Here is a 26,650-nt window from a genome sequence, read left to right as displayed (position 1 = left end):
ATATATATCAAAACAAACAAACAAGTCTGCAAAGACGGATCGACCAACCGTCCACACAAAACTAATTCCCAATGCAGGGAAACAATGCAGAAGTAGTCGCGAACCAGTTAAAGAAAGAAAACAAAATAAAGTTCATTTGGAGCTATTAAAAAACATGGACGTGCAGACATTTGATATGAACCATTAAACGTTTCATAAGCATGATAGACTGAAAAGATCCAAATTCCGGGGAGTTGATATACCAAGTTAAACAAACAAGTCTGCAATGACTGATTGACCGACCAACCAACCACAAGACTAATGTTCAATGCAGGGAAACAATGTAGAAGTAGTTGCGCAACAGTTAAAGAAACAAAAAAAAAAAAAACAAGTCATTTGCGATGAAGCATCGAATGTTTCATTTGTAAGATAGAATGAAAAGATCCAAATTCCCATCCCCGGTAATAACCAAGATAAGATACTCCTAAACCTAATGGACTAAGTGCAGCAAAAGTTTCATCACATAGTATCAGGCATTTCAGGCACCAATTTGTTCTTCACAAAGAATAATCGACATCTGCCAAAACATTACACTACGAAATTGATCTATGCAATAGTAGCAGCAATATTTCGAAAATAAAAATTCATATATGACAGAGACACACTGAGAAGCTGTGGTTATCTGCTGCATTGTTGAAAGAAGAATCTATGTATTAACAAAAGATGTCAGAATAAGTAGAAAAACAGAAAACTATGTGTTATTTTGTACAGAATTTACGGCATCTCTTCTCCCGGGACCCGAACATGGACCATTGCTTGTTCGTGAATTCTTAAAAGCTATGTAGAGACAGAACAAGCACAGCCCTGCACACCGAGGCAACATTTTATTCCAAAGAAAATCGAAAGAACCATTGAACCAGGTAGAAATAGAAATTCACTGTCTACAGGTGAGATTATATAAACGACTATAATGGTGTTTATGATCCACCAGCAAAAGAATTGCTTAAATTCCCCTGGTTTTAGGAGATCCATCCAATTGACATGAATCAGCTTTTGGCATTGTTCTTTAAAGGAAAATATGCATACAAGCCATATAAGTTAAAGCAATATCTATAAAAAGCATGGCTCAATTTAACTAGCATCAGCCCTAATTTTGATAGCTGTGAATCGAAGAATACCAAAACGATGCAAATATACAGAAATGGATTTATACTACGGTGAAAACGGCAGATAAAAGTTTCAGTTACCGATGTACGCAACGGTGACACCAGAGACTGCTCTCCCGAGTACTGAGAGCATGTAAAGACAGGATACCACCTGAACTCCATTAGAAAAGTAAAATTGAGAATTACAGCCATTGTATACAAACAATCTCATCAAATTGACAGTGTTTGTGGAACCTCCGAACCTTAAGGAAGAGGCGCTTGTCGTGGCCGGTGGCGGCGACTCGGAGAACGGACTCGGCGGCGCCTAGGGTATTGGCGAGGCAGGCGAACATCGAATTCGCGGCGTCCTGCGAGATCTGCCAGTGGAGCGGGTCAACGGGGACGGCGATTTTCATGTGGCGGAAGAGGAGGCCGAGGATGGCTAGAGAGCAAAGCAGCACGATGAATACGTCGGCGAAGAGGGAAACGACGCTGGAATGGCGGTAGGCGCAGTGGTAATAGACGAGCGTGCCGCTCAGCATCCCCATCACCGCCCCAAACACCACCATCGTAGCCGATCGATCGAACACAGCTTGTGACTCAAATTCTGCGATTGTATTCAGTTCCGGTGGAGAATCCCATAATTCTTCTAGAATTTTCAACGAACAACCGCCGAGTTTCAACAACTGGAGGCGCTTCTGGACGACGGAGTTCGAAGAGACTGCGCGTTAAAATTACAAATAAAAAATAAATAAAATTCTGCTCAATTATTTCATTTCCTCTTTCTTATTATTATTATTATTATTATTATTAATAAGCAAAAAATTAATTTTGTCTCAATATAATCAAAATTAATCAATTTTGATCCTAATATAAAAATTCATCAATTTTGGTTTCAATATAATCAAAATTTATCAATTTTGGTCCCAATATAAAAAACTCATCAATTTTGGTCCCAATATAAACAATTTCAATCAATTTTGGTTCCATTATAAACAATTTTTATCAATTTTGGTCACACCGTTAAAAAACTAACGAAAATTGCTAACGTGGACATGACGGAGGTGACGTGGCAGTTGACCTAGAAAGTACACGGCTGTGTACAATTATACACGGCCATGTTGTTACATGGTCATGTATATTTCAGTGTATAATTATAGATGGCCATGTTGTTACACGGCCATGTACAATTATACACGGCCATGTTGTTACAGGGCCATGTATATTTCAATGTATAATTATACATGGTCATGTTGTTACACGGCCATGTACAATTATACACGGCCATGTTGTTACATGACCATGTATATTTCAGTGTATAATTATACATGACCATGTTGATACACGGTCATGTATAATTCTACACGGTCGTGTATCTTTCTGTTTCGGTCTAAAATTTTAATTTTTTGTTATATTTTTAATTATTTTTTTTTAATTTAGAATAGTTGATATAGTTAAAATGGAAAATAATAATAATCATAATATAATTAAAATATATCAATTTTAGTTCAAATATAAGTATTTATCGAGTATGTTCGTTTGGAAGATTTTGTCTAAAATTATACTATTTAGCAAAAATTTCAATACATTAATTGGATGTTTGTAAGAGAAATTTTTTTGCTAAATAATATAATTTTAGACAAAATCTTACAAAAGAACATACTTGATAAATACTTATACTTGAACTAAAATTGATATATTTTAATTATATTATGATTATTATTATTATTATTATTTTCCATTTTAACTATATCAACTATTCTAAATTCAAAAAAAATTAAAATTAAAAATATAACAAAAAATTAAAATTTTAGACTGAAACAGAAAGATATACGGCCTTGTAGAATTATACATGTCCGTGTAACAACATGGTCATGTATAATTTATACACTGAAATATATATGGTCATGTAACAACATGGTCGTATAATTGTACATGGCCGTGTAACAACATGGCCATGTATAATTATACACTGAAATATACATGGCGTTAGTTTTTTAACGGTATGACCAAAATTGATAAAAATTGTTTATAATGAGACCAAAATTGATTAAAATTGTTTATATTGGAACCAAAATTGATGAGTTTTTTATATTATGACCAAAATTGATAAATTTTGATTATATTGGAACCAAAATTGATGAATTTTTTATATTAAAACCAAAATTAATTAATTTTAGTTATATTGTGACGAAAATTAATTTTTTTCCATAATTATTAGTTTTGTACACTGCATTCCTTTATTCTAACATTTTTGTATTTTTCATCTTTATTCTTATATATCTTTATTCTTCCTTTTTCCCACCTTTTCAACTATATTTTACATAACATAAAATAAATATGTACTATCATTTGGGGTGTTTTTGTTTTGATAAGTTTTCAAAAATTATAATTTTGATTTGATATTAAAATAATATATAATTAAGTATTTTGTAAATATATATATATATATTTTCAAGAATTAGATAGTATAAATAGTAAACTTTTAAAGTTTAGCATGCGAAAAAATACATCTTTTATATCCAACAAACTATTATTATTAGTAATAGTACTAATGTCATAGGGAGTGTTTTTTTTTTATATATTATTTGGAATATTTTAAATAAACAAATACAAAATATAATACTGAAAAAAATATAAATTTAGGGGTTTTTTTATACATTTCTTATTAAAAATATATTTAATACTAAAGCTTAAATTCTCTCGATCTATCTTTTTATACATTTTAATCACATTTTATATTATATAATTTATCATTTTTTAAAATTTGAATTATACTATTTAAGTATAATAATTTTAATTTATAATTATTTTTACTAACATATTTTTAAATTATTTATTAATTATACTTTAAACAAAAAAATATTCTCTCTATTTAATTTGTCCACTAGTTTTATGTTCGTCTGTTTCATATAATTTTCATTTTTATTTTTTTAAAAAATTAATTATATACTTTAATCACATTTTAAAAATACTAGTTATAATTTTTTTTGTATTCTAATTAAACTATTAGTTATTTTAATTTTAATTTATAATTATTTTTACTAATATATTTCTTAATTATATAATATCTAAATTTTCATGATTAAACTAAAATTAACAATTTAGATATGACAAACAATTAACACTAAAAAAAGTGTAAAGTTCACTATGTGAAAAGAAGCTTAAAATACAAAGCCCAAAATACAAAGCTCAAATTAACTAAGGGGGTGTTTGTTAGGAGTTTGAATTTTGAATTGATATTTGAAAAGTAAAAGTTTTGAATGTAAATAGTTGTACATATAAATAAGTATTGAAATGATATTTTAAATATAAAATTAATTTTAATATAATATAAAAATAAAAATTAAATATTTAATTTGATATTTTTTTAAAAAAAATTGAATGAATAATAAAATTTGGGAAAAAAATCTTCGAAACAAAGGAAGCCTAAAATACAAAGCCCAAATTAGTAAAAAAAATAATATGTATGAGTACTTATATTTGAAGTTCAAGAGCAAGAGGTAAATACTAGAAATTATAAGGCCTCCATTATTGGCTTAAAAGAAATTATCAGCTGCTACTAAGCCACGTACGCCAATCACTCCTTCACGTTTTCTCTGCCCCCGTCTTCTGTCTTCGCTATCTGACTCTCTCTCTTGCTCGCGCAAACTACGCTCAACTGAAGATAGATTTACACTGAAATCCCGAAAGCAGATCGTCGTCTCCCTCAGATCTTGTTTTGAGATCGATTCCGTGACCGATTCGCGCCGTTCGATATCAGAAAGATGCCGGCTGTGTACGGAGGTCCGGTGACAACCTTCGAGGATGCGGAGAAGGAGAGCGAGTTCGGTTACGTTCGGAAGGTACTGCGCGCATTTTTCCTTCCCTGAAGTTGGTGTGCTACTGTGTCTTTGTTTTCCGCGTGTTGTTTGTTCGTGTGATAGTGTTTTGTGAATCTGTGTGTTTCTCCTTCTTGATTGGTTGAGTTGGCGTGGTTTGAATTTGATGGATTTCGTTATGGATTTTGAGAATTGTATGATTTCTTATTCAGTAGAATCACTCTCCATCTGAATTTGGATGAAGGAGTTTCTGGATGTAGTGGTGCTGCTTCTCTGGGTTTAGTTGTGGTTCGATCCAGATGCCGTTGCTGCCCTATTAGAGATTTTGGTGTTTTGATACTATTCGATTAGTTTATGTGTTTCTCTAGTTTTTTTAAGCAAGGATTGAGGTTTTTTTTCATAGTCAAATCGAGTTGTGATCCTTAATGCATCTGATTCAATAAGGAGGGATTTAATTGATTCAAACATAGTTAAGTTTCTAGCAGCATCGACAGCTTTGTAAACTTTTATATTTAGCATAAGCGTTGCTCGTTAACAATTCTATCTTTTATTTTCCTCTGCAGGTTTCTGGACCTGTGGTTGTTGCAGATGGAATGGCTGGAGCTGCTATGTATGAACTAGTTCGAGTTGGACATGACAACCTTATTGGAGAAATTATTCGGTTGGAAGGAGATTCTGCCACCATTCAAGGTTAGAGTCCTTTAAACTCTCATTATGCTGGAGTCAAAATATTGACTTTCCTGCTGTTGTTTGCATGACCATATTTGCATCCTGAAACAAGTTTATATTTCATTTTCAAATTCAAATGTAGTAGCTGATATGTTGATGCCATTAAATCAATTTATGTAGTCTATGAGGAGACGGCAGGGCTGATGGTCAATGATCCTGTTCTTCGAACACACAAGGTTATCATTTTTACACTTCTAACAGTAGCTTTTTGTGACCATTCTTTCAAAAACTGCCGTATCTCACATTCTTTTTGCATTTTGACAGCCTTTATCAGTGGAACTTGGACCTGGGATTTTGGGGAATATCTTTGATGGCATACAGGTGTATTTTTTGCTTTGCAGTTTATAGTGATTATTCATATGTTCTTTGAAATGGATATTAATTAACTGGTTTTCTGAGTTTTTGTGGCGGTGCTGACTGCTGAATTTATGCAGAGGCCTTTAAAAACCATTGCAATAAAATCTGGCGATGTCTATATTCCTCGGGGTGTATCTGTTCCGGCGCTTGACAAAGATATCCTCTGGGAATTTCAGCCTAAAAAAATAGGTAAATGAAATCCATGCGATGCTAAATATGTCTTTTTGTTCTTTTAACTTATTTCATGCAAAGATCTTTATATTGTGGTGAGTGGATGGAATCATAATTCAGTGTAAATTTTCAATGGCAGGAGAGGGAGATCTTGTGACAGGTGGTGACCTATATGCGGTATGCTAGACAGAATGATGCAGCCTGTGGAATTTTGAAATATGATCTTGCTGAAATGCTAATATTTTGGTAATTTAATACACTATAATTTATCTGCAGACTGTATTTGAGAACAGTTTGATGCAACATCATGTTGCACTTCCTCCTGATGCAATGGGCAAGATTACCTATATTGCTCCACCCGGCCAATACTCATTGAAGGTTTATCTCATGCTCATTGCACACTTTGACATATAATTGCATCAATATTTCTACTTTTAAAATCAAAGTTTAAGATGTATTGTAATGTCTGAAATTTTGCAGGATACTGTTCTTGAGCTTGAATTTCAAGGGGTCAAGAAACAATTTACCATGTTACAGGTGTGCTATATTAAATAGATAAGATGGAGATGGGTTTAGACTGTTGGTGTAAGTTTGATCATCGAGTAAAATACTAAAGTGATATGCACTCGTGCAGACTTGGCCTGTACGTTCTCCTAGGCCAGTAGCTTCAAAGCTTGCTGCTGATACTCCTCTGCTCACTGGACAGGTGGCTTTCTTTGAATGGATGTGTTTCCACATTTTGTCTTTATCTTCCCTTGATTTACTCTGACAAGCCTTCTTTTAATTATTCGTCTTGTTCAATGCAGCGTGTTCTTGATGCTCTATTCCCCTCTGTGCTTGGTGGTACTTGTGCCATTCCTGGTGCATTCGGTTGTGGGAAGACTGTCATTAGTCAGGCCCTTTCCAAGGTGAGTATTATAGCATTTGATTCTTTATTTATTATTTACATGTTAATTGTTTATAACAATTGTAATGCTTCCACCCTATTTATTTCTGAACTGCAGTACTCCAACTCCGACACTGTTGTTTATGTTGGTTGTGGAGAAAGAGGAAATGAAATGGCTGAGGTATGTAACTTTCTTTCCTTTAAATAGCTTTTGGCATCTTGTTAATAACTAATCTAGATGTCATTTGCAGGTGCTCATGGATTTTCCTCAATTGACAATGACCCTGCCTGATGGTCGGGAGGAATCTGTCATGAAGCGTACTACACTGGTGGCTAACACCTCTAATATGCCTGTGGCTGCTCGTGAAGCTTCTATTTACACTGGTATTGAGCTTGCAGTTTAATTTATGTCTCTAATACATCTGAATATTTACAGGACTGAGTCTGGAAGAGATTATGATGAGCTCTTCTTATTTATCTATTTATCTTTCCTAGATGCAAATAGCACTCAAATGGATTTTTTAAATTAACGATATACCCTCATCTTACAGGATATAAGTACTTTTTAATCAAAAATGAAATCTAGATTGAGAAGCCTACATACACATGAACCCACTCATTTACATGACAGTATATCTTTTAAATGAGAGTTTACAACTACATTTGCATCCCCGCTAGTCTCTTTCTATCCTTTATTACAGGCCTCCTAGTGTAGAGTCTTCACATCTTGATTTTTTGGATCGTTAATGAAAAATATGTAGCAGCTTCAAATCTCTCCTTGGTTTTAAGCTTGCTGGAAGTTAAAAGCTGCAACTCATACTCCTTTCACCAGGCTGATTGCCTTGGCTTGTGTGTGAACAATGTAATCTTATGGTCGTAGTGACACTGTGAGGCCCATCATGTTCATCAAATATTCTCTTGATTGTTTAATGTTACTTATTTCGTTGCCTTTCAGGCCTGCTTTTGATATGTTTTCTTTATATAATCTTGTAAGGCCTGCCGTGGTGACCTGATGCATAGATGTGTTCATCTTCATATTTTGAAATTTTATGACCTAACTTTATTTATAATAGATTGTAAACTTTGAGTTTTACTATGGGATGTTCAGGAATCACCATAGCTGAATACTTTAGAGACATGGGCTACAATGTCAGTATGATGGCAGACTCTACATCCAGATGGGCAGAGGCTTTGCGTGAAATTTCCGGACGTCTGGTACGCATTGCTTCTTGTTATCCTAATGTGTCATGTACCTTGTAGAGGCAATGGTTCCATTGAAATCTTCTACCCTTTGTACTGTTATGGACTATTTGTATTCATGATTATTAGGGGTGGAAATAGGCCAGGCGGCCTGTCAGGGGCCTATGACCTGGCCTACATCAAGCCTGGCCTGGCCTGTTCTATTTATTAGAAAGGCCAGGTTCAGATTTTTGTTAAAGCCTGTTTATATATACAGAATAGGCTTAGGCTTATGAAAAAGCCTGTTTACTAAACAGGCCGGCCTGTTTAATAATAATATTATTATTATATAAAATTATTTTTTATTATTATAAAATAAGAATAGTTTTTTAATATTGCTTCTGAGTTAGCGTTGCTTATTTCTTTGTTAGAACAATCAGCTTAATGACAATAGATTGATGTAAACTGTTTTTTTTTTTTTAGTAATTTCTATCAGCTTTTGTCTGGAGTTTGCAAGACTTATTCCCAATAATTATATATATATTTGAATGAATTGTAATATACGTTTTTTTGCAAATTATTAGTATAATATATTGTATTTTTATATGGCAATAAAAATGATTATTTTTGTCATTAAAAAACAGAATTTTTTATTTTTTTATATATAATATAAATAATTGTATCTGTTTTATTTTTTATTTATAGTACGAAATTTACAAAAAAAAAATAATAATAATAATAATAATAAATTATTATGTAGCCTTTTAAACAGGCTCGTAGGCCAGGCCAGACTTTTAAAAAGGCCAGGCTCAGGCTTTAAAAATATTTTTTTTCAGGCTGGTAGGCCAGGCTCAGGCCATATCTTTTTAAGACAGGCCAAGCCTATTTAACCAAAGCCTGGCCTGGCCTATTTCCACCCCTAATGATTATGTAAAAATGGTACCTACTGTTGATTTTTTTATTTTTTAGCCTTTGTTGTTACCATGAAATTTGCAGTAGGTACCATTTATTACTGCACTGACAAGCATAATATCTGTGGTGCAGGCTGAGATGCCTGCAGACAGTGGATATCCTGCTTATTTGGCGGCACGTTTGGCATCCTTTTATGAACGTGCTGGAAAAGTTAAATGTCTTGGTGGACCTGAAAGAACTGGAAGTGTCACAATTGTCGGTGCTGTTTCTCCTCCTGGAGGAGACTTCTCCGATCCTGTTACATCTGCAACACTCAGTATTGTTCAGGTCAATTTTGATTAGCCATTTGTTTCTTGTCGATTTTATAAGAAACATGGTAATACTCTATTGTCAATTTTCAGGTCTTCTGGGGTCTAGACAAAAAATTGGCACAGAGGAAGCACTTCCCTTCTGTAAACTGGCTCATTTCTTATTCCAAATATTCAGGGGTACTTGTTTTTCTCTTCAAGTTTACACTCATATTTGCAAGACAATCATTCTGCCGGCTTGGACAGGGCTTCTCTGGTTATTCGAGTTTGCCTGTGCACATGCTGACTCTCTCTCTCTCTCTCTCAGGCGTTGGAATCCTTTTATGAGAAGTTTGATCCAGACTTTATCGACATCAGGACAAAAGCTCGTGAGGTTCTGCAGAGAGAGGACGATTTGAATGAAATTGTCCAGGTATGTTTTATGCAGGCCTTTTTGCCACTGAATGGCTTTCTGTTTGGTATGGAGGGACAAGGAATAGGCTGCTAGACTGGTTTAAGAAGTTAAGTTCGGGACTTCGGGTTTCACAGCTTTCTGGATTTGAAAGTTTTTGGATGCAATAATAGGTTTTGAATGCAAGTGTCTAAATGGAAAATTAAGTGTTAGACCTGTATTTTAAATAAAAACAGGTTTCTCTGTGGAAAATAGGTGATGGATATAATATTTTATATGAAAAAAGTAATATAAGATGTGTCCTTGGTAGAAGAAGCTTTTATTACATTTCTTCTAATATCATTGTGATTGGTAAAACATTCAACCCTGTCCTCTCGAATCAGGGTTAATAAAGGTTAAATTGAATGAGGTGAAAGTGAGTTTCAGTATAAACAAATATCATACATTCATGACTAAATTTGGTTACATGGCTGGATGCAGCTTGTCGGAAAAGATGCATTAGCAGAAACAGATAAAATCACCCTGGAAACAGCAAAGCTCTTGAGGGAAGACTATCTCGCCCAGAATGCATTCACTCCGTAAGTGCTCTTGCCAATAATCCATCTAAATTTCATTTCATATCTCTACTGGAACATATCAAAAATTCCCCTCTGACTACAGATATGACAAGTTTTGCCCGTTCTACAAATCCGTCTGGATGATGCGCAACATCATTCATTTCTACATTCTGGCTAATCAGGTAAAATAGTCAGCTCTATCTCCACATTCTTACTTAAATCCTTTATTCCTCGGTATTTAAAATCAGAGCACACATAATTTTCCATACACACATTTATAAACAGGCAGTTGAACGAGGAGCTGGTATGGACGGTCAGAAGATAACTTACACCCTCATCAAACATCGCCTGGGAGATCTATTTTACCGCTTAGTGTAAGTTTAAAATAAAATAAAATATAGCCGAAGAATCCAAACTCTTACGTACACATCAAACTCATAATCTACAACAACCAATGCAGTTCTCAGAAATTCGAGGACCCAGCAGAGGGCGAGGATGTCTTGGTCGCCAAATTCAAGAAACTTCACGAGGATCTAACCGCTGGTTTCCGCCAGCTCGAAGACGAAAATCGCTAAAAGGGATTGTGGTATATTTTTTTTTCTTCCTTAATAATAATAATTATTATTATTTTTCCATAAAACTAAACTGCTGTGAGTTGAGCTCTTCCTCTTGAATTGGTTTTGTTGTATTGAGTATAATTTGTGTAGCTGTGTGTGTTTATTTTGGCAGTGGTGGCCCCATACTTCTTTATTTATTGTTGGTTGGTGAAATAAGAGGGCTTCTGTGAGGCATTTGATATTTTGAGGATTCTTCTCTACATTAGCATGTATTCATTTATCTCTCTCTTGCTTTATTCGGATTATATTTCCTTCATCTCATATTTTCTGTTCATATTGTTGTTTTAGTCCGTCTCAGTTTTTATTATTATTTTTTTAAAAATATTATATATTTTAATCATATTTTAGATTTTTTAACTATAAATTTCTTAATCTTAGTTAGATTAATTGAATACTTTAAGGTATAATTATCTGTGTTGTGTACATGACATAAAATGTGGTAAGGAGAGTAATATTTATATTTACTGTTGTTTGTTGAATAATATTGGCAAGCGGTTTGCAGTGTATTGGTTTAAAATCACATCGAAGGAGAAGTGAAAACAAGAAACGAAGAAACAGTAGTTTACTGAATATAAATAGTGAAATGTTAGGTGCCAAGAATTTATTTGGCATTATTCCACGAGATGAAACATATGTATAGATTAATTAAATTAAAGAAAAGGTGTATTAAGAAGTTGCTCTTGTGTTTTTTATTTAATTATTTACTTTTTGTTATTTGAGTTTTGTAAATCATATTTAATATTTATTATATTATTAGTATTCATTTTATAGTAACATATTTAAAATGCATATTATTGTAAAATATCCCGGAAAAACGTTCGTACGTTTTCATATATAAACTCCCTTCCGGTAAAAGGATACTCAATTTTTTTAGCATTGAAAAAAAATGTTGTAGTATTTTTTCAAATGTTATATAAGAATAGAATAAAAATTTAATAAAGAAAATACTATAATTTTTAGATTAAAAATAAATGAGTATAAAAACGTGGCAATATTATAAATAGATGAAAAAAATAATTAATAAAAATTTTAAAATAAACTCCATTAGTCTATTTGTCCATCTGTTTTCTTTTTAATGTAAGGTAAAGTACATATTTATTAATTTATATTTTTAAATATTTTATTTATATATATAATATTAAAAAAATTATTGCGACTTCATTACTATTTTATTTTATATTATAATGGACTAATATAATATTATATTTATTAAAATTTATATTTATTTTATATTTATATATTTTTCATGGTTTAAAAGAGTATATATATATATATATATTTTTTTAAGATATAAATACCCCTATGCTAAAAGACAGTTTTTGTGGAATTGATAAAGTATTTTTCGCATTAAACTTTTTTTTCCCCCTTAAGAAATGGAACATTGCATTTTGGTCCTCCAATTTGGGCCCTTTTAAACTGTTGACCAGCAAAGCTTCATCTCCAATTAGGGTTGGAGATCTCTCAATTCTTCTCGATTCGATACGATACGGTGCAGGGCGAAGAGCGATCAACAATGGCGATGAGGAACTTCTACAACGAGATCAAGGGATTGAAGGTGAAGGAATTGCCGGCGCACCTCAAGCCCATGTTTTCCATCAATTATCTCAAGAACACCGTCAAGCGTGGCCTCGACAATTACCACGCCAAATACATCGAGACCAGCTCTGCTGATCCTCTCTATCACATCTGCTTCGGAGGAATGGCTTTCTCTTACCTCGTCGCCCTTCCCGAGGAGCGTCGCCACCTCGAACACAAGCAGAAGCACGGCGGCCATTAATTCCCTGGTGCGTCAATTTTCCGTACCTTTTATTTATTTCCTTTGCCGTTAGATTGATAATTTCGCCTGAAATGTTCACCTATTGTTTACATCTTTCATGCTTCGTGTGATTTTTGGAATTTTCATTTAGAGATTGTTTTGTGAATCGTCTGATTGCTGGAATATAATTACCGTGATTGCGCGACTGAATTTGTACGAACTTTGTTCTTGTTCTCTATATAATTATGAAATTGGTTTGTCAGATTTCCTTTGGGTAGACGTTTTCACGTTCTTATTTTGTGATGGATCATACAATGATGATAATTATTCACTTCTAGAGAGGTGGAGGCAAATCCACACTTTTTAGATGAATCCAATTCTTGATTTTGAAAGTAGATTAATTTATCCAGGTGTATTTGTTGCCAAAGATTCATTATTGAATTTTAGTGTTAATCTTATCAAAAGAGATATCATGGGTGTGTCTTGGATGTGCTATATGTATTTATATTTTCTATGGTTTTATTTTTATGAAAGTACTGATTTTTTTTTTTTAAAAAAAATTGTTTTTAATGTAGAATAACTTTTGAATGTGATGTTTTTGGGAACTATAGATGAGATCACAATTGAACACACCCAATTTTAGCTCCTTGTTATGTTTCATTTTTACCAATAGATAGCTAGTTGAGTACGGATGCCTTGATTTAAATTTACAGCAGTATCCACTTTGCCTAGTCTTTGCTGATGAAATATTTTGTTACTATAAATGCATAAATTAATGCAACTGAGGATGCAAGGGCCAGTGTGACTCAGTCGGTGGCAAGGATTTAATCGAAATTCTTTCTTGTGTTTTACTTGGGAAAGATTCTGAATGATTGAACATTTTGTTAGCATTTTGAAACTGGAAAATTGCTTTGCTTTGTGTTAAATCAATGTGACTATGGGATGTTTGGCCGTCAGCTGTGAACCCAGTTAGATTATTATAATTTGAGTTGTGTATCAATCATCAATCCATGCTATCTTAAGTCTTTTTTTTTAGTCTCGGGGATACAGGTCTTTGTGTGCAAGTTCAGATATTGTGGTTTCTATTGATGCCTTTTGTACTTTTTTATTGCTATGTAATCGACCCTCTGTTTGCACTACCATAGAAAAAGGTCCTGAACCGATGAAGTTTGTGATATTTATGCAGAAAAGTGAGACATCTTCACATTCTGGTCCACTGAGTCGCACGAGGTTGTAATGTTACTCGAATGGGATAATGTGGCTGTTAATTTGTTATCCAACTGTAGTGCGTCCAAAGACTAGTAGGATATCCGCACCATTATAAATATCGTAGATGATTTGTATTATATGTGCTACAATTTGTTGGGATGAGCTTCCATTTGTGTTTCGAGACATTTAACACCCAAAATGGCTTCGTATCATGATTTGACCTTATGGGCTATGAAAGTTTATAATTAAGTCATGGAATATCTTCTCCCCATTGACATATTTTCGTATTATCATTGCAGCAGCTCCTCAACCAAATGGGAAACTTTCGAGGAACTGGGAGAAAAGCATTAGAAGCTTCTTTGCAATTGGTTTTCTTTTTCTTTTTTATGCACTCTCTTTGGATTCTTTCTTGAACCTAAACATTGAGTGATGCCATATTGATATGAATAAGTTGTCGTCGTAAATCTAGCTGGCATCCAAATACTTGAGTTTGATTTACCATTTTGACAGCTAAGATTGGGATGCCATGGCAACATGCTTTTGGCCCTTCTCATTACCAGAGGTTTTTTATGCTAATTATTAGTGTTATTATTTTTTTTCTTTATAAGTTTTTGCATTTCATCCAATAACTTCACACTCATATATATATATATATGTGTGTGTGCACACAATGTCTTTTTCTTCTATTGCAGGCTATGAAAAATGAAATCAAATTTGTTGATACTGTGGAGATCTGAATGGTAAGTAAGTAGTATGTGAATTATTGAGTGCTTTTTTGGTTGATTGTTAGGTTGGATCACTTACATTCAGAATCAGAAGGATGTCTTTTTCTTGATCATTGATTACTATTATTATTATTAATTATTGTTTTTTTTGGGTGGGTTGTTGATATTTTATATTGTAAGTGTTCAATTTAAGGTAGATATAAGAATTTAAGAATTATAATTAGTAAATAATTTAAAAGTGTATTAGTAAAAATAATTATTTTATAATATGAATAATTATATATTAAAATTAGAATAATTAAATAATTTAATTAAAATTTAAAAAATATAAATTATAAAATTTATGATATACTTAAAGTATATAATTATTTTTAAGAAAATAAAAGAGACAAATTATTTGGAGCAATTTGAAAGTACACATATAGATGACACTATGTGAGAAGGTAGATCTTACGAGCTATAGAAGAGTATGCTGAAGAAATATTTCACAAAGGGTATTCTTTGCTTGTGACTTGAACTTTTTTATTAATATTAAAAAATATATTTTTGGTATTAAATAATTTCCGGCTATATTATTTTAAAATAAAAAAAGGGTAGCTATATTATTTATATATCTTAAAGAATGTTTATATTATGGGTGTGTTTGTTTAGGGAATTGGATTTTAGATCCATTATTCATCCCATTCTCCTCCTCCTCTTAGAAATATCAAATCAAATATTTATTTTTCATTTTTTATATTATACTAAAAATTAATTTTATATTCAAAATATTACATATTTATATTACATTATACAACTATTCAAATTCAAAATTTTTACTATTTAAATCTCAATTCAAACTCAAATCCCAAACAAACACACCCTATAAATATAAATATGTTAAATAGGCCCTTGCCTCCTGTTTCTCTGTCGGTTGAATTTATTGGTCCCCTAAAATTTTGAATTATAATTTTAAAAAAAATAATAATAAATTGATGCCTACGTTTATTAGTTGATTTATGCATATAATAACTGTTTCTCCTGTGCTTTATTATTATTATTTTTTTTATTGTTTATTTTTTATTATCTTTTTAAACCATTATGTTAAATACTTATTTATTATATAAAATATTACATCTGATATTTCAATATTCATGCAAATATCACGTTAATCTTTTTATACGTTGGCCTAAAAGTTTTTGAATGAGATGGGTTACAATGGCAATATATATATATATATATTTGTTTATTTCGATTATATTATCTTGATGTCTTAAAAAATAAAATGAAAAAAATTGTCATATTTTAAAATAAAAATTTGTAAATGTAATATTTTAAATAATAATAGTAATATAAAATAAATTTAGAAACACGTAAACAAGCACTCAATTAACATCATATCTAAAGCCGCACAATTATGTACACAAATATACGCAATACTTATATATCTATATAAAAGTAGCTCTTATTTCTAATATCTTATATTACTAAAATATTGCCCAAATATGACTTCACAACAAAATAAACGTCTTGTCTTATTGCTTAAATACATGTATATTTATTAAATTATTTATATAAATAATACTGTATTTAATTCTTTTAAAACTGGTATATGTGTTATCAAAAGTAGAACACATTAACGTCGAGCCTAGTTTGCAGGTATAATATTCGGCCGGGGGTTTATCCAGTGCGCATTTTTGGATAACGACTGCGGATTCTTACGTCATAAAAAAAAAAAAAAATTAAAAAAAAAAGTCGAACACATTAAGTGTTAATTAGCATTCGAGTAAGGTGGTTATTAGAGTGTTGATGCACTTATTTGACCCATTAGTAAATCAAAATAAAACTATTTATAATTCATCGTAAAGTAGATAATATATTATCGGAGTATCAAGCAATATTTTAATATGAATTAATTAGCTTTTATATCTAACTTTTTATTTAAATATTTATTAATACAATTTTTTGATATTATGCATAGTGGCTTATTGTTAGGTATAAGATATTCATAATCATATATGTATATTTTGTTTTCATCTTTTTTCATATATGAGTTTAATGGTTTTCGTTTCTTAAAATTCTACTAGAGAGGAACATGCCTTAGAGTTCTTATAGAGATTTTAAAAAAAATTAGATTATACATTTCAATAAATATATACAATATTGTTTGTTTGCTTAATCTATTTTTATCGATAAATTGTTAATATACATGTCTTCCGTCGGGACTAATAAACAATACCAGATATATGAATATTAAAAAATAATAATAATATTTTAGTATAAAAATAAGTAAAAATTAAAATGAAAATATTATAAGCAATTTATTAAAGAATTAATAATAAGGATATTGGATAAATAAAAATAATAATAACAAATTAATTATTATTTATTAAAATAAAAATAATAAAAATATAGATCAAAAAAGTAAAAAAATTACATAATGAAAAAGTAATTATCTTCTTTTACAAAATTGATACACAACATAATAATAATAATAATAATAATAATAATTATATTGAGATTAATGAAATATTAAACAAAAATATAATACCTTTACCCAAATTCAAATTGAATACTCGTCTATAAAAAAATATTCTCTTCGTCCCGAAATTAAATATTCATTTGTTTTTTTAATAAAATAGAAATGAATAAAATAACCTTATTAGTACGTATGATATAAATATAATGGTATTTGTGTAATATATTGTAAATTGTAAGAATATTTATAATGTTAGGTAGATAGTACAGTTACTAGAAAAATAGATATGACGGACTAAAATAGATATTTTGTTATGGGAGGGAGGGAGTAATATAAAAGAATAATGTCAGTATATATATGTATATATATTTTTTTTGTTTTTTTTTTTATTTTTTATAGTGAAAACATAAAAAAAAGCATAAAATTTTTGTTAATTTTTAAAATATTTTTTTTACATTCATCCGATTTTAAGGATTCATTTAATTTTTAAGTTCATTTTAAAATATTAATTATTATATAAAAATAAAATGATAGAAATATTTATATTCTCTTATAATATTATTATAATAATATTTGTGTAAAAAATTATAAAATATAAAATATTTTAAATTTTGAATACAACGATAAGCTAGTAGAGTGAACAAAGAGAATATCATTTAAATTTTAAATAATTATGTTCTTATGTTTTTTTTTAAAAAAAATATTTTTTTTACAAAATATTTTGTGATATATTATTTTAATATTAAAATATATATATATTTTTCGCTTTTCAAATTCATCAAAAAGAAACAGAAAACACGCCGTAATGGAGTGTTATGTATATCGCGAAAAGGACATAAAAAGTGTATACTGAGAGTGAGAAAGAGAGAGAGAGTGGAGGAGCAAAGAAAAGCGGGACAAATGCTCACAGTCACAGACTAGACTCACTCTGCCCACAAAAAGTGGAACTTGCTTCCTGCGCGCGTGCGTCTTTAGCATCTCTCCTCTCCTCTCTTCTCTCTCTCTCTGCAATTTAATCCCTATTCGTGTTCTACTGTACAGATTATGATGGTTAATAGTCGCTGTCACTGTAACTGCACCAAAATCATATGTATCCGTTGATTTCTTGTTGTAATCTGGGCTAAGAAACCCGACGGCTGCAGTTGCTCGAGTTTGGGGACAGTTTTCGTGGATTTTGGAGGTGCTGGGTATGGTGACGATGAGATAGCTCCAAATTCGCAGGTAACGACGATCTCTGTTTTTTGTCCCTCGCCATATATATACAAATACATGTTATCCATCGTTGAAACATGGCGCCAGAGTCTCCTTGAAATTTGCCCAATCACTGCTGCATTTGATTAAAATAAGAGGTACCTTATTGTTGCTGTTCTTCTTCTTCTTTTTTTTTTTTTTTTTTGAAAAATAAAAAACTAATGCGGCGATTGGAACGATTTCTGCTGTTTTTGGAACTGAAGTGAATATGCAGTGTGTATTGAATTTATGTTTGTTATTTTCTGGTGGTATGATTATGTAAAGTCGGTGTATTCTTCTTGCTGGACTTTTCTAGTTTTTGGATTTTTAACAACTGAAAAGGTTCCTGTGAATTGGAATTTGTTTTTCTTAGATTTTTGCATTTTCAAAATGTTGTAAATTCATATTTGGAGTTACATTCAATTTTAGAGAATTAGGATTTTGGCATTGTAGGGCTTCTATTTCTATCTTTGGTAGGCCATATTGAATTCGTGTATGTGTGGGAAATTTGATGTCTGCTGCAGTTCCATGTTCTCCGCAAAATTGGTTTATGTTTTGTCCGTAGTGGACAATGATGGAAGCTGAAAATGGTGGTATATGGACGGTAGATCAAATATTTGTTTCTCTATCTCTGCCCTTCAAAAGGTTGCACATGTGCAGCTGACCATGATCTAGAGATAAGCATTTATGTACTGGTTCAGAGCATGTTTTTGAAAGAATCTGCTTGCATGTGAAATCATTAGGGTTTGTGGTAATGGAATGTTCTCACCTCCTGGTTCTTATTCTCTGTATGTTCTTCGAATTGAATGAATTACTTGTTCTTAAATCAATTCATATATTGGCTGCGGCATTGTTTAGATAAAGCCTTCTCACTATATTGTATGTTTTGGTTAATTTTTGTAGTCGATTTTTAAGGCCCAATAGTGTTTTATCTTTGTTTGTGTTGATATATTTGCTCTCAATGGAAAACCAGTAGAGTATCCTGTTGTGCTTTTCAGTGCAATAGTTTTGAAAGGTAAATGATTATAGATCTATTCTTGTATGGATTAATTCATCTGCATTGTGGACAATACGATTTGTTGTAATGAGGATGGTGTCGTATCGTAGTCAAACTTGTTTTCTTATTTGGAATTTATACCTTTTCTTTGGCCTGCTTTTATGGATGATCCTAGATATTGTTGCACCTCAAAATATGAAAGTAAATGGTGATTAATGCATCCACTTGCTTCGATCCCTTCGGACAGATTTTATCTTTGTCTAATTTGTTAAAGTTTTCACAATCTGTACAGATATACATAGTTTTTCGTTTAGGCCCTTTCTTCTGGTGTATGCTTAATTATAGCGCAAATATTAATAACCTACAAAACAATATTACTTAAACAACTCCTTACATTATCGTGGTTATCATATTTTGTTTGGTACAGTCTTTACTATTGGCTACATAGATGAAAAAGCTTGTCTTGTATCACAGTTATGTTTTGTTATTATCCTTCTCTTTATAAATCAGTTGAGAACCATGGTTTTGATAGAGAGCATTTGCTTTCATCGTAGAGGCTTAGTTGGATGGTGGTGTAATAACCGCGACATCTAGTTCTTCTGCCACTGCACTTCCTAGATAAGCAAAGCTGATGGGGTCCAGATTCCCGTCTCATCAGCTTAGTAGCGGTCTCTATGTTTCCGGCCGTCCTGAGCAGCCTAAAGAAAGAACACAAACAATGAGCTCAGTAGCAATGCCCTACACTGGTGGGGATATCAAGAAGTCTGGTGAGCTTGGGAAGATGTTCGATATTCCTGTTGATGGGTCGAAGTCTAGAAAATCTGGTCCTATATCCAATGCACCACCGCGGTCCGGGTCTTATGCTAGGCCATCTTCACACTCTGGACCGATCAACCCAAGTGCAGCAGCTAGGTCGATTCATTCCACCTCTGGTCCAGCGTCATCATCCTCAGGAGTAACTGGTTCAACTTCAATGAAGAAATCAAATTCTGGGCCGCTGAGTAAGCATGGGGAGCCTATCAAAAGATTCTCCGGCCCTCAATCCGGTGGAATTACACCAAGTGCTCGGCCAAATTCAGGCCCTCAAACACCAGTTCTCCCGGCGACAGGTCTCATTACTTCTGGACCCATTTCTTCCGGTTCACTAACTTCTACTGGCGCCCCAAGAAAAGTTTCTGGACCTTTGGACTCAACTGGATCGGTTAAAGTGAACAGTGCAGTCAGCGGGAACCAGGCTGTTACAACTCTCGGTCATAATATTGAGTTTTCCTTCAAGAGGAACCTTCCAACGGCTATCATGTGGGCAGTTCTTTTGCTTTTTGTAATGGGTTTCATTGCAGGGGGATTTATCCTTGGGGCAGTTCATAATTACGTTTTACTCGTGGCTGTCACCGTCTTATTCTGCATTGTTGCTGCTGTGTTCACTTGGAATTCTTGCTGGGGTAGAAAGGCTGTCGTTGGATACATTGCTGAGTACCCAGATTCTGAATTAAGAACAGCCAAAAATGGACAGTACATTAAGGTTTCCGGGGTGCGTAATCTAATCAATTCTTTTTTCATCTTTTAATGATATTGGCGCTTTTACATGATCTGATTTGAAACTGTTTCCAGTAACTTACTCAAATGCTTTCAGGTCATTTGTTAACTCCAGCATCAGCAAGGTTATTTATTTTGTGCTTCTTGGCAATCTTCTTTAGAATAGAAAATTATATTCCATTAACCTTTTAGCATATTTTTGTGAACCTTGAATTGTTCTGTAGTTTCCCTATAATCATGCTGTCAGCTTTCTTACTAGTTTTGTCTTATTTTCTCGCTCTGGCTTATTTATTACACTGTCGAAGGTGGTCACCTGCGGAAATATGCCCCTCGAATCATCCTTCCAGAAGGTTCCTAGATGCATCTACACATCCACCAGTTTATATGAATACAGAGGATTGAGTTCCACGGCTGCAAATCCTACACCTCCACTTTTCCGATGGGGGCTTAGGTATGCAGAGGTAAGCATCAGCTAACTTCTGTTTTCATTTTTCTGTAGTGAAACTGCGACGCCAATTTTTGTCCTTAGAACTAATATGAAAATAGTAGCAAACTTTCAACCTTGGATCTCCATGATTGGTTAAAGATTTTTGCACTATTTTAACGCAAATCTTGATTATTGACAATTTTTACATACCCCATATGTTGTGTAGTCTGGTAATTATATCGATGCTTGAACTTCTAAAGTCACTCAGAATTTCGTACTCATAAATTCTAATCCTGCAGAGGCATGCAGTCGACTTCTACATCTCTGATTTCCAGTCGGGACTCAGAGCTCTGGTCAAAACTGGGTATGGTGCACGGGTGACTCCTTATGTAGACGAAACTGTCATCATTGACGTAGATCCTAAAAACAACGATTCATCTCCTGAACTCACCCGGTGGTTAAGAGAGAGGAATCTATCAAGCGATGATCGGGTCATGCGGTTAAAGGAAGGGTAAATCTTCTTCCTTTCCATACTACTCGGGGCTCCAGAAAGAAAATTAGCTTGTTTTTATTATGCAAATAATTAGAGACAACGATGTACTAATAGATGCACAAATGTTTTCAGAAATTCGAGTTTTTGTTCCTTTGTTCCTACTCATGGTTAGAACACAACCTTTTTTTTTTTTTTTTTTTTTTTTGTGGCGGGCAGGTATGTTAAGGAAGGGAGCACGGTGAGCGTGATGGGCGTGGTGCAGCGAAACGAAAATGTGCTGATGATCGTCGGTCCCCCCGAGCCTCTGTCGACGGGATGCCAATGGAGTAAGTGTTTGTTTCCCGGCAGCCTTGAGGGCATTGTCTTGAGGTGTGAAGATACTTCAAAAATGGATGTTATAGCAGTCTAATGTTTATATACATAAATACATACAAATATATATAATGTGTGTCTGGTATTTCATCGGCGTAATAGTCTATAGAAGTGTTGGCTGTAGGTGAAAAAATTCACTAAGTTAGTCTTGTGTTATTATTATTTTTTTCTCTGTACAGTTTGCTTGTTATTATGTCTAATTGTGCTTTTGTTTGGTTGCGGTATATTGTATATAATGCCTATACATACAATGCCTAAGTTTTTGTTAGGATTAGATCAGCTCAACAATTAATATAATATTGTCAGTTTTGGACTGTGTATATCTGGATACGAATTTGTTTTAAAGTTATAAATTAAATTTTTGGATTTAAGTACGTTGAATGTAAGAAAATATACATATCCCTCATGGCAAAAATATGGAAACTAGTGGTTAGAAATTCAAAGAGCAGCAGGAATTTAAAGAATGGTAAAACTAGCAAAAGACTTTTTAGGCTGTCTTTTGTGATTTTAGTACTATATTTTATTTTTTTTAAATATCAAATCAAATTATTATTATTATTATTAGTTTTATATTATACTATAAATTTGTTTGATAAATTTTTGGCAGAACCTATTAACAATAGAATCTCCGTATACAAATTGAAATTGTGAAAAGAACACTTTTTGTAGACTATACCTGGGCTGGGCCTGTAGCTAAAGGGAGCAGCAGATGGTTTAATTGGTCTGGGCCTAAATTAGGCCTAAATAAAATGACCCGATTGTATTCAATCTGGTCCGTTGATCTCATATCCAACCCAAACCCATTTTCTGGCCCTATCCACTTAACCCAATCTAACCCATTTAAACTCGGATCCACCAACTTAGATTTGGTGTAGCCCATTTCAACTCGACTTGATGATTCAGTAAAATTTAAATATATATATATTGTTGATATTAGTAATGGAAACCTGTAATCGGGAAAGTTTCGCTCCGGCCAGCGGGGAAGTTACGTAATTGTCGACATCGCTGAATCTCCGGCCGCTATCCACCGTCGGCTTACCTGCCACCTATCGGCGGCTCTCCGACTTTCCTGTCCGGGATATCTGCTTTATTTGATTGTAATGGCGACGATTTTTGCCCTCTGCTTTACTGTTGTTTCTGTTTATAACAATTCACGCGATTGTTAGTTGGAAATCTGATCCGTCGGTGTTTTTTCTTTTGAATTGATTTTGGATTTTGGTTATCGTTTGTTTCTTTTCAGTTATCGTCTGTCAATTTGTGTTGTGTCCTTTCTTACGCGTACGTGCCTGCTTAATTGTTTGGATAATCAAGGATGGTCAAATTATGGTTTATTTTGGATGAGAATCAATTGCATTGCTAAAATTGCTCGATTCTAATAGTTTTTGGTAAATCGTGTGAAGGCACTGATTACCTGATGGTTTATTGCTCCAGGTGGTGCGTGTATCTTTTTAATGTGTTCTTCTTGAAGTAAATATGGATGGAATGGCTGGGAGTGAAGCAGGGATGATGAATTACTTGCATCATCATATGAGTGATGGGAATGCCATTGATCATGATGGAATTGTCAATGATGAGAATAATGGTGGAAATGAATTCACTGACAGGGATGTTTCTGCCGATGCGGGTAATCAATCTGGAAATGATGGAGGGATGGGTTCACATGGCATCATTGAGGCAAACAGGCAGCTAACACTGTCGTTTCAGAATCAGGTCTATGTGTTTGAATCCGTCTCACCGGATAAGGTAATTTTTCTCTAATTGAGTAAATTTGTGTAGTTGCTTTTGTTGTCTGCCTAGTTAGTATTGTTTTCTGTAGATACATAACTGTTTTAGTTTGTAGGTGCTGATTTTTGTTGTCTTTTCATACTTTCATCTTAATCGTGCATTTGTTAATCGCGGCTCATTCAGGTTCAAGCTGTACTTCTACTACTTGGAGGGCGTGAAGTACCTCTAAACACTTCACCTATTGCAGCATCTGCATCTAATAACAGGGTAGGATACATTTGAATAGGCCTTGTGTTTTCACTGATTTCATTCTCGTATCGCTCATTTGATGAAACCTTGTCAACAGGAATTATCTTCTCCTCGAAAGTTGGATGTTCCTCAAAGATTGGCTTCATTAATTAGATTCCGTGAGAAGAAAAAAGAACGAAATTTTGACAAAAAGATACGATATATTGTGCGCAAGGAAGTGGCACATAGGTAGAGGGATCTCTTCATCGTGTTCCATATATTTTGCATACTTATCATCAATTTTGGAGGTTTTTCAATTTTTCTTTTGTATGTAATATTCTTGCATGGACTTTGTTAGGATGCAGCGGAATAAAGGTCAATTCACATCCTCAAAGCCCAACTGTACTAACGATTCTGCATCTGTTGGGACAAGTTGGGACTCAAACCAAAGTTTAGGAGGAGATGGAATTGGATCACCAGTTCCAGAAATCTTGTGCGTTTGAGCATTCATATTCTTAATATATGTCACCGAGTTTTAGTATTAGTTATTTATACTTGCTAGTATCGAATTTCATGTCTTTGTTGCTCACCTCTTTATCATGTTTGCTTTCTTCAGTTTATTTTTTGTTTTAAATCCTTCATTTTCATAGTTTTTGTTCTTCTGTTATCCAATAGCTTTTGTCTGCTTTATGAAATGCAATTAATTGAGCTAAAGAAATAAATTGAAATCAAACTTAATGTCGATGAGTCGTATAGGAGTTTTTCTACTAATACTCTTTGATGTAGATAGAGCATGTACATCATTTGCTTAGCAATTTTCTGGGATATTGCTACATTATTTACTTTGCTTATCATGATAATGAAGATAGAAGTCAATGTGCAGAATATCTTTCTTGACGGGAATTCTGAGATTCTTGTGAATATAAATATTGCCTAGTCGGATGCCGGATATAGTTAAAAGTTTATTTGAGAATGTTGTTCACTGCAATTATTGTCTTTAATTTGCATTAAGGGACAGTAATTGCTCTTTGGTAGAATGTGATACATGTCTGTTCCTCCTGTTCCGAACTATCAAATTTTTCTTGTAAGAAACTTGAATTAAAAAGTCCAGGCTTACAAATTGTCAGAATCTAAGTCATCAAAGATTCTTAGTTTTCTTGGTACTTCATTTGAGTTGTTTTTATCTGAAATCCCTAGCTACTGAATTCACCTTCGATTCATTCTATTCCTCATAAGATTATCTCCATCTTGATCGATGCCGAATTGGTAGGAAAGTATGTAGTCATTCGAGAACGCATTATCATCCTATTTTTTTCCCTACGTGTTATGAATAATTACCTTTTTCTACTTTGCTACTTGCATTGGGATTTGGTGATTTTATGATCAGTTTTTATATTTTTTAGTTACTCTTATCTATTTGGCGAAATGTGCAAGTAAATTACAATAATTTTTTTTTTTCTTTCAGTTGCCGGCATTGTGGTATCAGTGTGAGAGCTACTCCAATGATGCGCCGGGGTCCCGAAGGACCAAGAACCCTTTGCAATGCTTGCGGGCTTATGTGGGCAAATAAGGTAATTTTTTCGGTGCAATAAAGAATATACACTTTATTGCAATTTGTAATAATCACACACTTTCAAACACTTGGCACATTAGGGAACTTTGAGGGACCTCTCGAAGGCGACAACCTCACAAGGAACAAATCCTCTGCTTAAAATGCATGATGAGGTATGCCGTGCATTGCTATGCTATCAAAGAAAGATTACTTTCCGTTCGATCTAAATCTGTTGTCCCGATGTCTCATTCATGTTTGATTTGCAGAACGGGAATTTAGACCCCGAAGAAATGGCTTTGAGCAATGAAGCCAATCCCAACGACTCTTCATGATCTCTGGTATCTGTGGTTTGGTTGAAATACTTTTAATGTCATACAAACTATTTTCATGATCAAGTGTGGCTTTGTAGTTGGCATAATATATGGCCTTTCCTATTGCCCCAGCCCTCCTAGGGATGGCAATAGATCTTGTAGATTAGAGTTGTGTTCAATTATTTTTATTTGGATATGGAATTTGGTATATATGCTGGGTAATTATTATACATTGTTTAGGTATGATCCATGGTCTAAGGGTAGACTGAACCTAGAGTTGGACATAGATTCGACCTGACCCGATTAAATATAATAATATATTAATAATATTAAAGAAAAAAAATTGAAATAAATACATAAGCTTTAGGGTGTGTTCAATTGTCAAGCTTTTCACAATTTTCATTATTCACCATTTTTTTTAAAAAAAAAAAAAAATTAAATTATATTTATATACTTAGTACAATTATTTTAGTTTAAATTTTTTATTTATTTAAATTTCGACTCAAAATCCAAATGTCAAATTTGGGGTATTTTAAGTTTGGATCTATTCTAGTCGGATTCAGTGGGATTTGGGTATAT

General features: G+C 32.9%; 5 protein-coding genes across 9 annotated transcripts; 4 read left to right on the top strand and 1 right to left on the bottom strand.

The window, feature by feature from the left end:
• Positions 1 to 473: 473 nt before the first annotated feature.
• On the bottom strand, positions 474 to 1,872 carry LOC127266100 (reticulon-like protein B23). Its single transcript, XM_051296227.1, has 3 exons — positions 1,388 to 1,872; positions 1,227 to 1,296; positions 474 to 843 (listed from the first exon to the last, which is right to left on the bottom strand). The coding sequence occupies exons 1-3, from the start codon at positions 1,691 to 1,693 to the stop codon at positions 731 to 733; spliced, it is 489 nt and encodes a 162-aa protein (XP_051152184.1). The 5' UTR covers positions 1,694 to 1,872; the 3' UTR covers positions 474 to 730.
• Positions 1,873 to 4,679: 2,807 nt separating this feature from the next.
• Positions 4,680 to 11,313, top strand: LOC127240072 (V-type proton ATPase catalytic subunit A). The gene is made up of 20 exons (XM_051258517.1): positions 4,680 to 4,969; positions 5,509 to 5,635; positions 5,795 to 5,850; positions 5,939 to 5,995; positions 6,109 to 6,220; positions 6,342 to 6,379; positions 6,479 to 6,580; positions 6,683 to 6,739; positions 6,837 to 6,908; positions 7,009 to 7,110; positions 7,207 to 7,269; positions 7,340 to 7,472; positions 8,197 to 8,303; positions 9,312 to 9,506; positions 9,581 to 9,667; positions 9,795 to 9,899; positions 10,359 to 10,456; positions 10,539 to 10,617; positions 10,721 to 10,809; positions 10,896 to 11,313. The coding sequence occupies exons 1-20, from the start codon at positions 4,892 to 4,894 to the stop codon at positions 11,008 to 11,010; spliced, it is 1,872 nt and encodes a 623-aa protein (XP_051114474.1). The 5' UTR covers positions 4,680 to 4,891; the 3' UTR covers positions 11,011 to 11,313.
• Positions 11,314 to 12,462: 1,149 nt separating this feature from the next.
• On the top strand, positions 12,463 to 14,593 carry LOC127240051 (uncharacterized). Of its 3 annotated transcripts, none has more exons than XM_051258505.1 (2): positions 12,463 to 12,836; positions 13,995 to 14,229. In XM_051258505.1, exon 1 carries the CDS (start codon positions 12,566 to 12,568, stop codon positions 12,827 to 12,829), a length of 264 nt encoding a protein of 87 aa, XP_051114462.1. In that variant the 5' UTR covers positions 12,463 to 12,565; the 3' UTR covers positions 12,830 to 12,836; positions 13,995 to 14,229. The 3 variants fall into 3 exon arrangements, with proteins under 3 accessions (XP_051114462.1, XP_051114454.1, XP_051114446.1); XM_051258497.1 differs by lacking the exon at positions 13,995 to 14,229 and adding an exon at positions 14,320 to 14,593 and having other exon boundaries at positions 12,464 to 12,836; XM_051258489.1 differs by lacking the exon at positions 13,995 to 14,229 and adding an exon at positions 14,317 to 14,593 and having other exon boundaries at positions 12,468 to 12,836.
• Positions 14,594 to 18,052: 3,459 nt separating this feature from the next.
• Positions 18,053 to 22,479, top strand: LOC127240038 (uncharacterized membrane protein At1g16860-like). 3 transcript variants are annotated; one of them, XM_051258458.1, is made up of 6 exons: positions 18,053 to 18,163; positions 18,242 to 18,421; positions 19,982 to 20,958; positions 21,269 to 21,424; positions 21,690 to 21,901; positions 22,100 to 22,479. In XM_051258458.1, exons 3-6 carry the CDS (start codon positions 20,059 to 20,061, stop codon positions 22,290 to 22,292), a joined length of 1,461 nt encoding a protein of 486 aa, XP_051114415.1. In that variant the 5' UTR covers positions 18,053 to 18,163; positions 18,242 to 18,421; positions 19,982 to 20,058; the 3' UTR covers positions 22,293 to 22,479. The 3 variants fall into 3 exon arrangements, with proteins under 3 accessions (XP_051114415.1, XP_051114424.1, XP_051114432.1); XM_051258467.1 differs by having other exon boundaries at positions 18,063 to 18,421; positions 19,984 to 20,958; XM_051258475.1 differs by lacking the exon at positions 18,053 to 18,163 and having other exon boundaries at positions 18,408 to 18,549.
• Positions 22,480 to 23,208: 729 nt separating this feature from the next.
• LOC127240026 (GATA transcription factor 24-like) lies at positions 23,209 to 26,281 on the top strand. Its single transcript, XM_051258446.1, has 8 exons — positions 23,209 to 23,352; positions 23,687 to 23,998; positions 24,164 to 24,247; positions 24,327 to 24,457; positions 24,567 to 24,701; positions 25,674 to 25,779; positions 25,862 to 25,933; positions 26,027 to 26,281. Exons 2-8 carry the CDS (start codon positions 23,729 to 23,731, stop codon positions 26,090 to 26,092), a joined length of 864 nt encoding a protein of 287 aa, XP_051114403.1. The 5' UTR covers positions 23,209 to 23,352; positions 23,687 to 23,728; the 3' UTR covers positions 26,093 to 26,281.
• The last annotated feature ends 369 nt before the right edge of the window (positions 26,282 to 26,650 follow it).

The sequence above is a fragment of the Andrographis paniculata genome, unplaced genomic scaffold (genome assembly GCF_009805555.1).
Source record: "Andrographis paniculata isolate CXL003 unplaced genomic scaffold, ASM980555v1 Contig18END, whole genome shotgun sequence".
NCBI classification, from domain to species: Eukaryota; Viridiplantae; Streptophyta; class Magnoliopsida; order Lamiales; family Acanthaceae; genus Andrographis; species Andrographis paniculata.
Note: the sequence above shows the minus strand (reverse complement) of the source record. Positions and strands in the feature narration are given on the sequence as shown.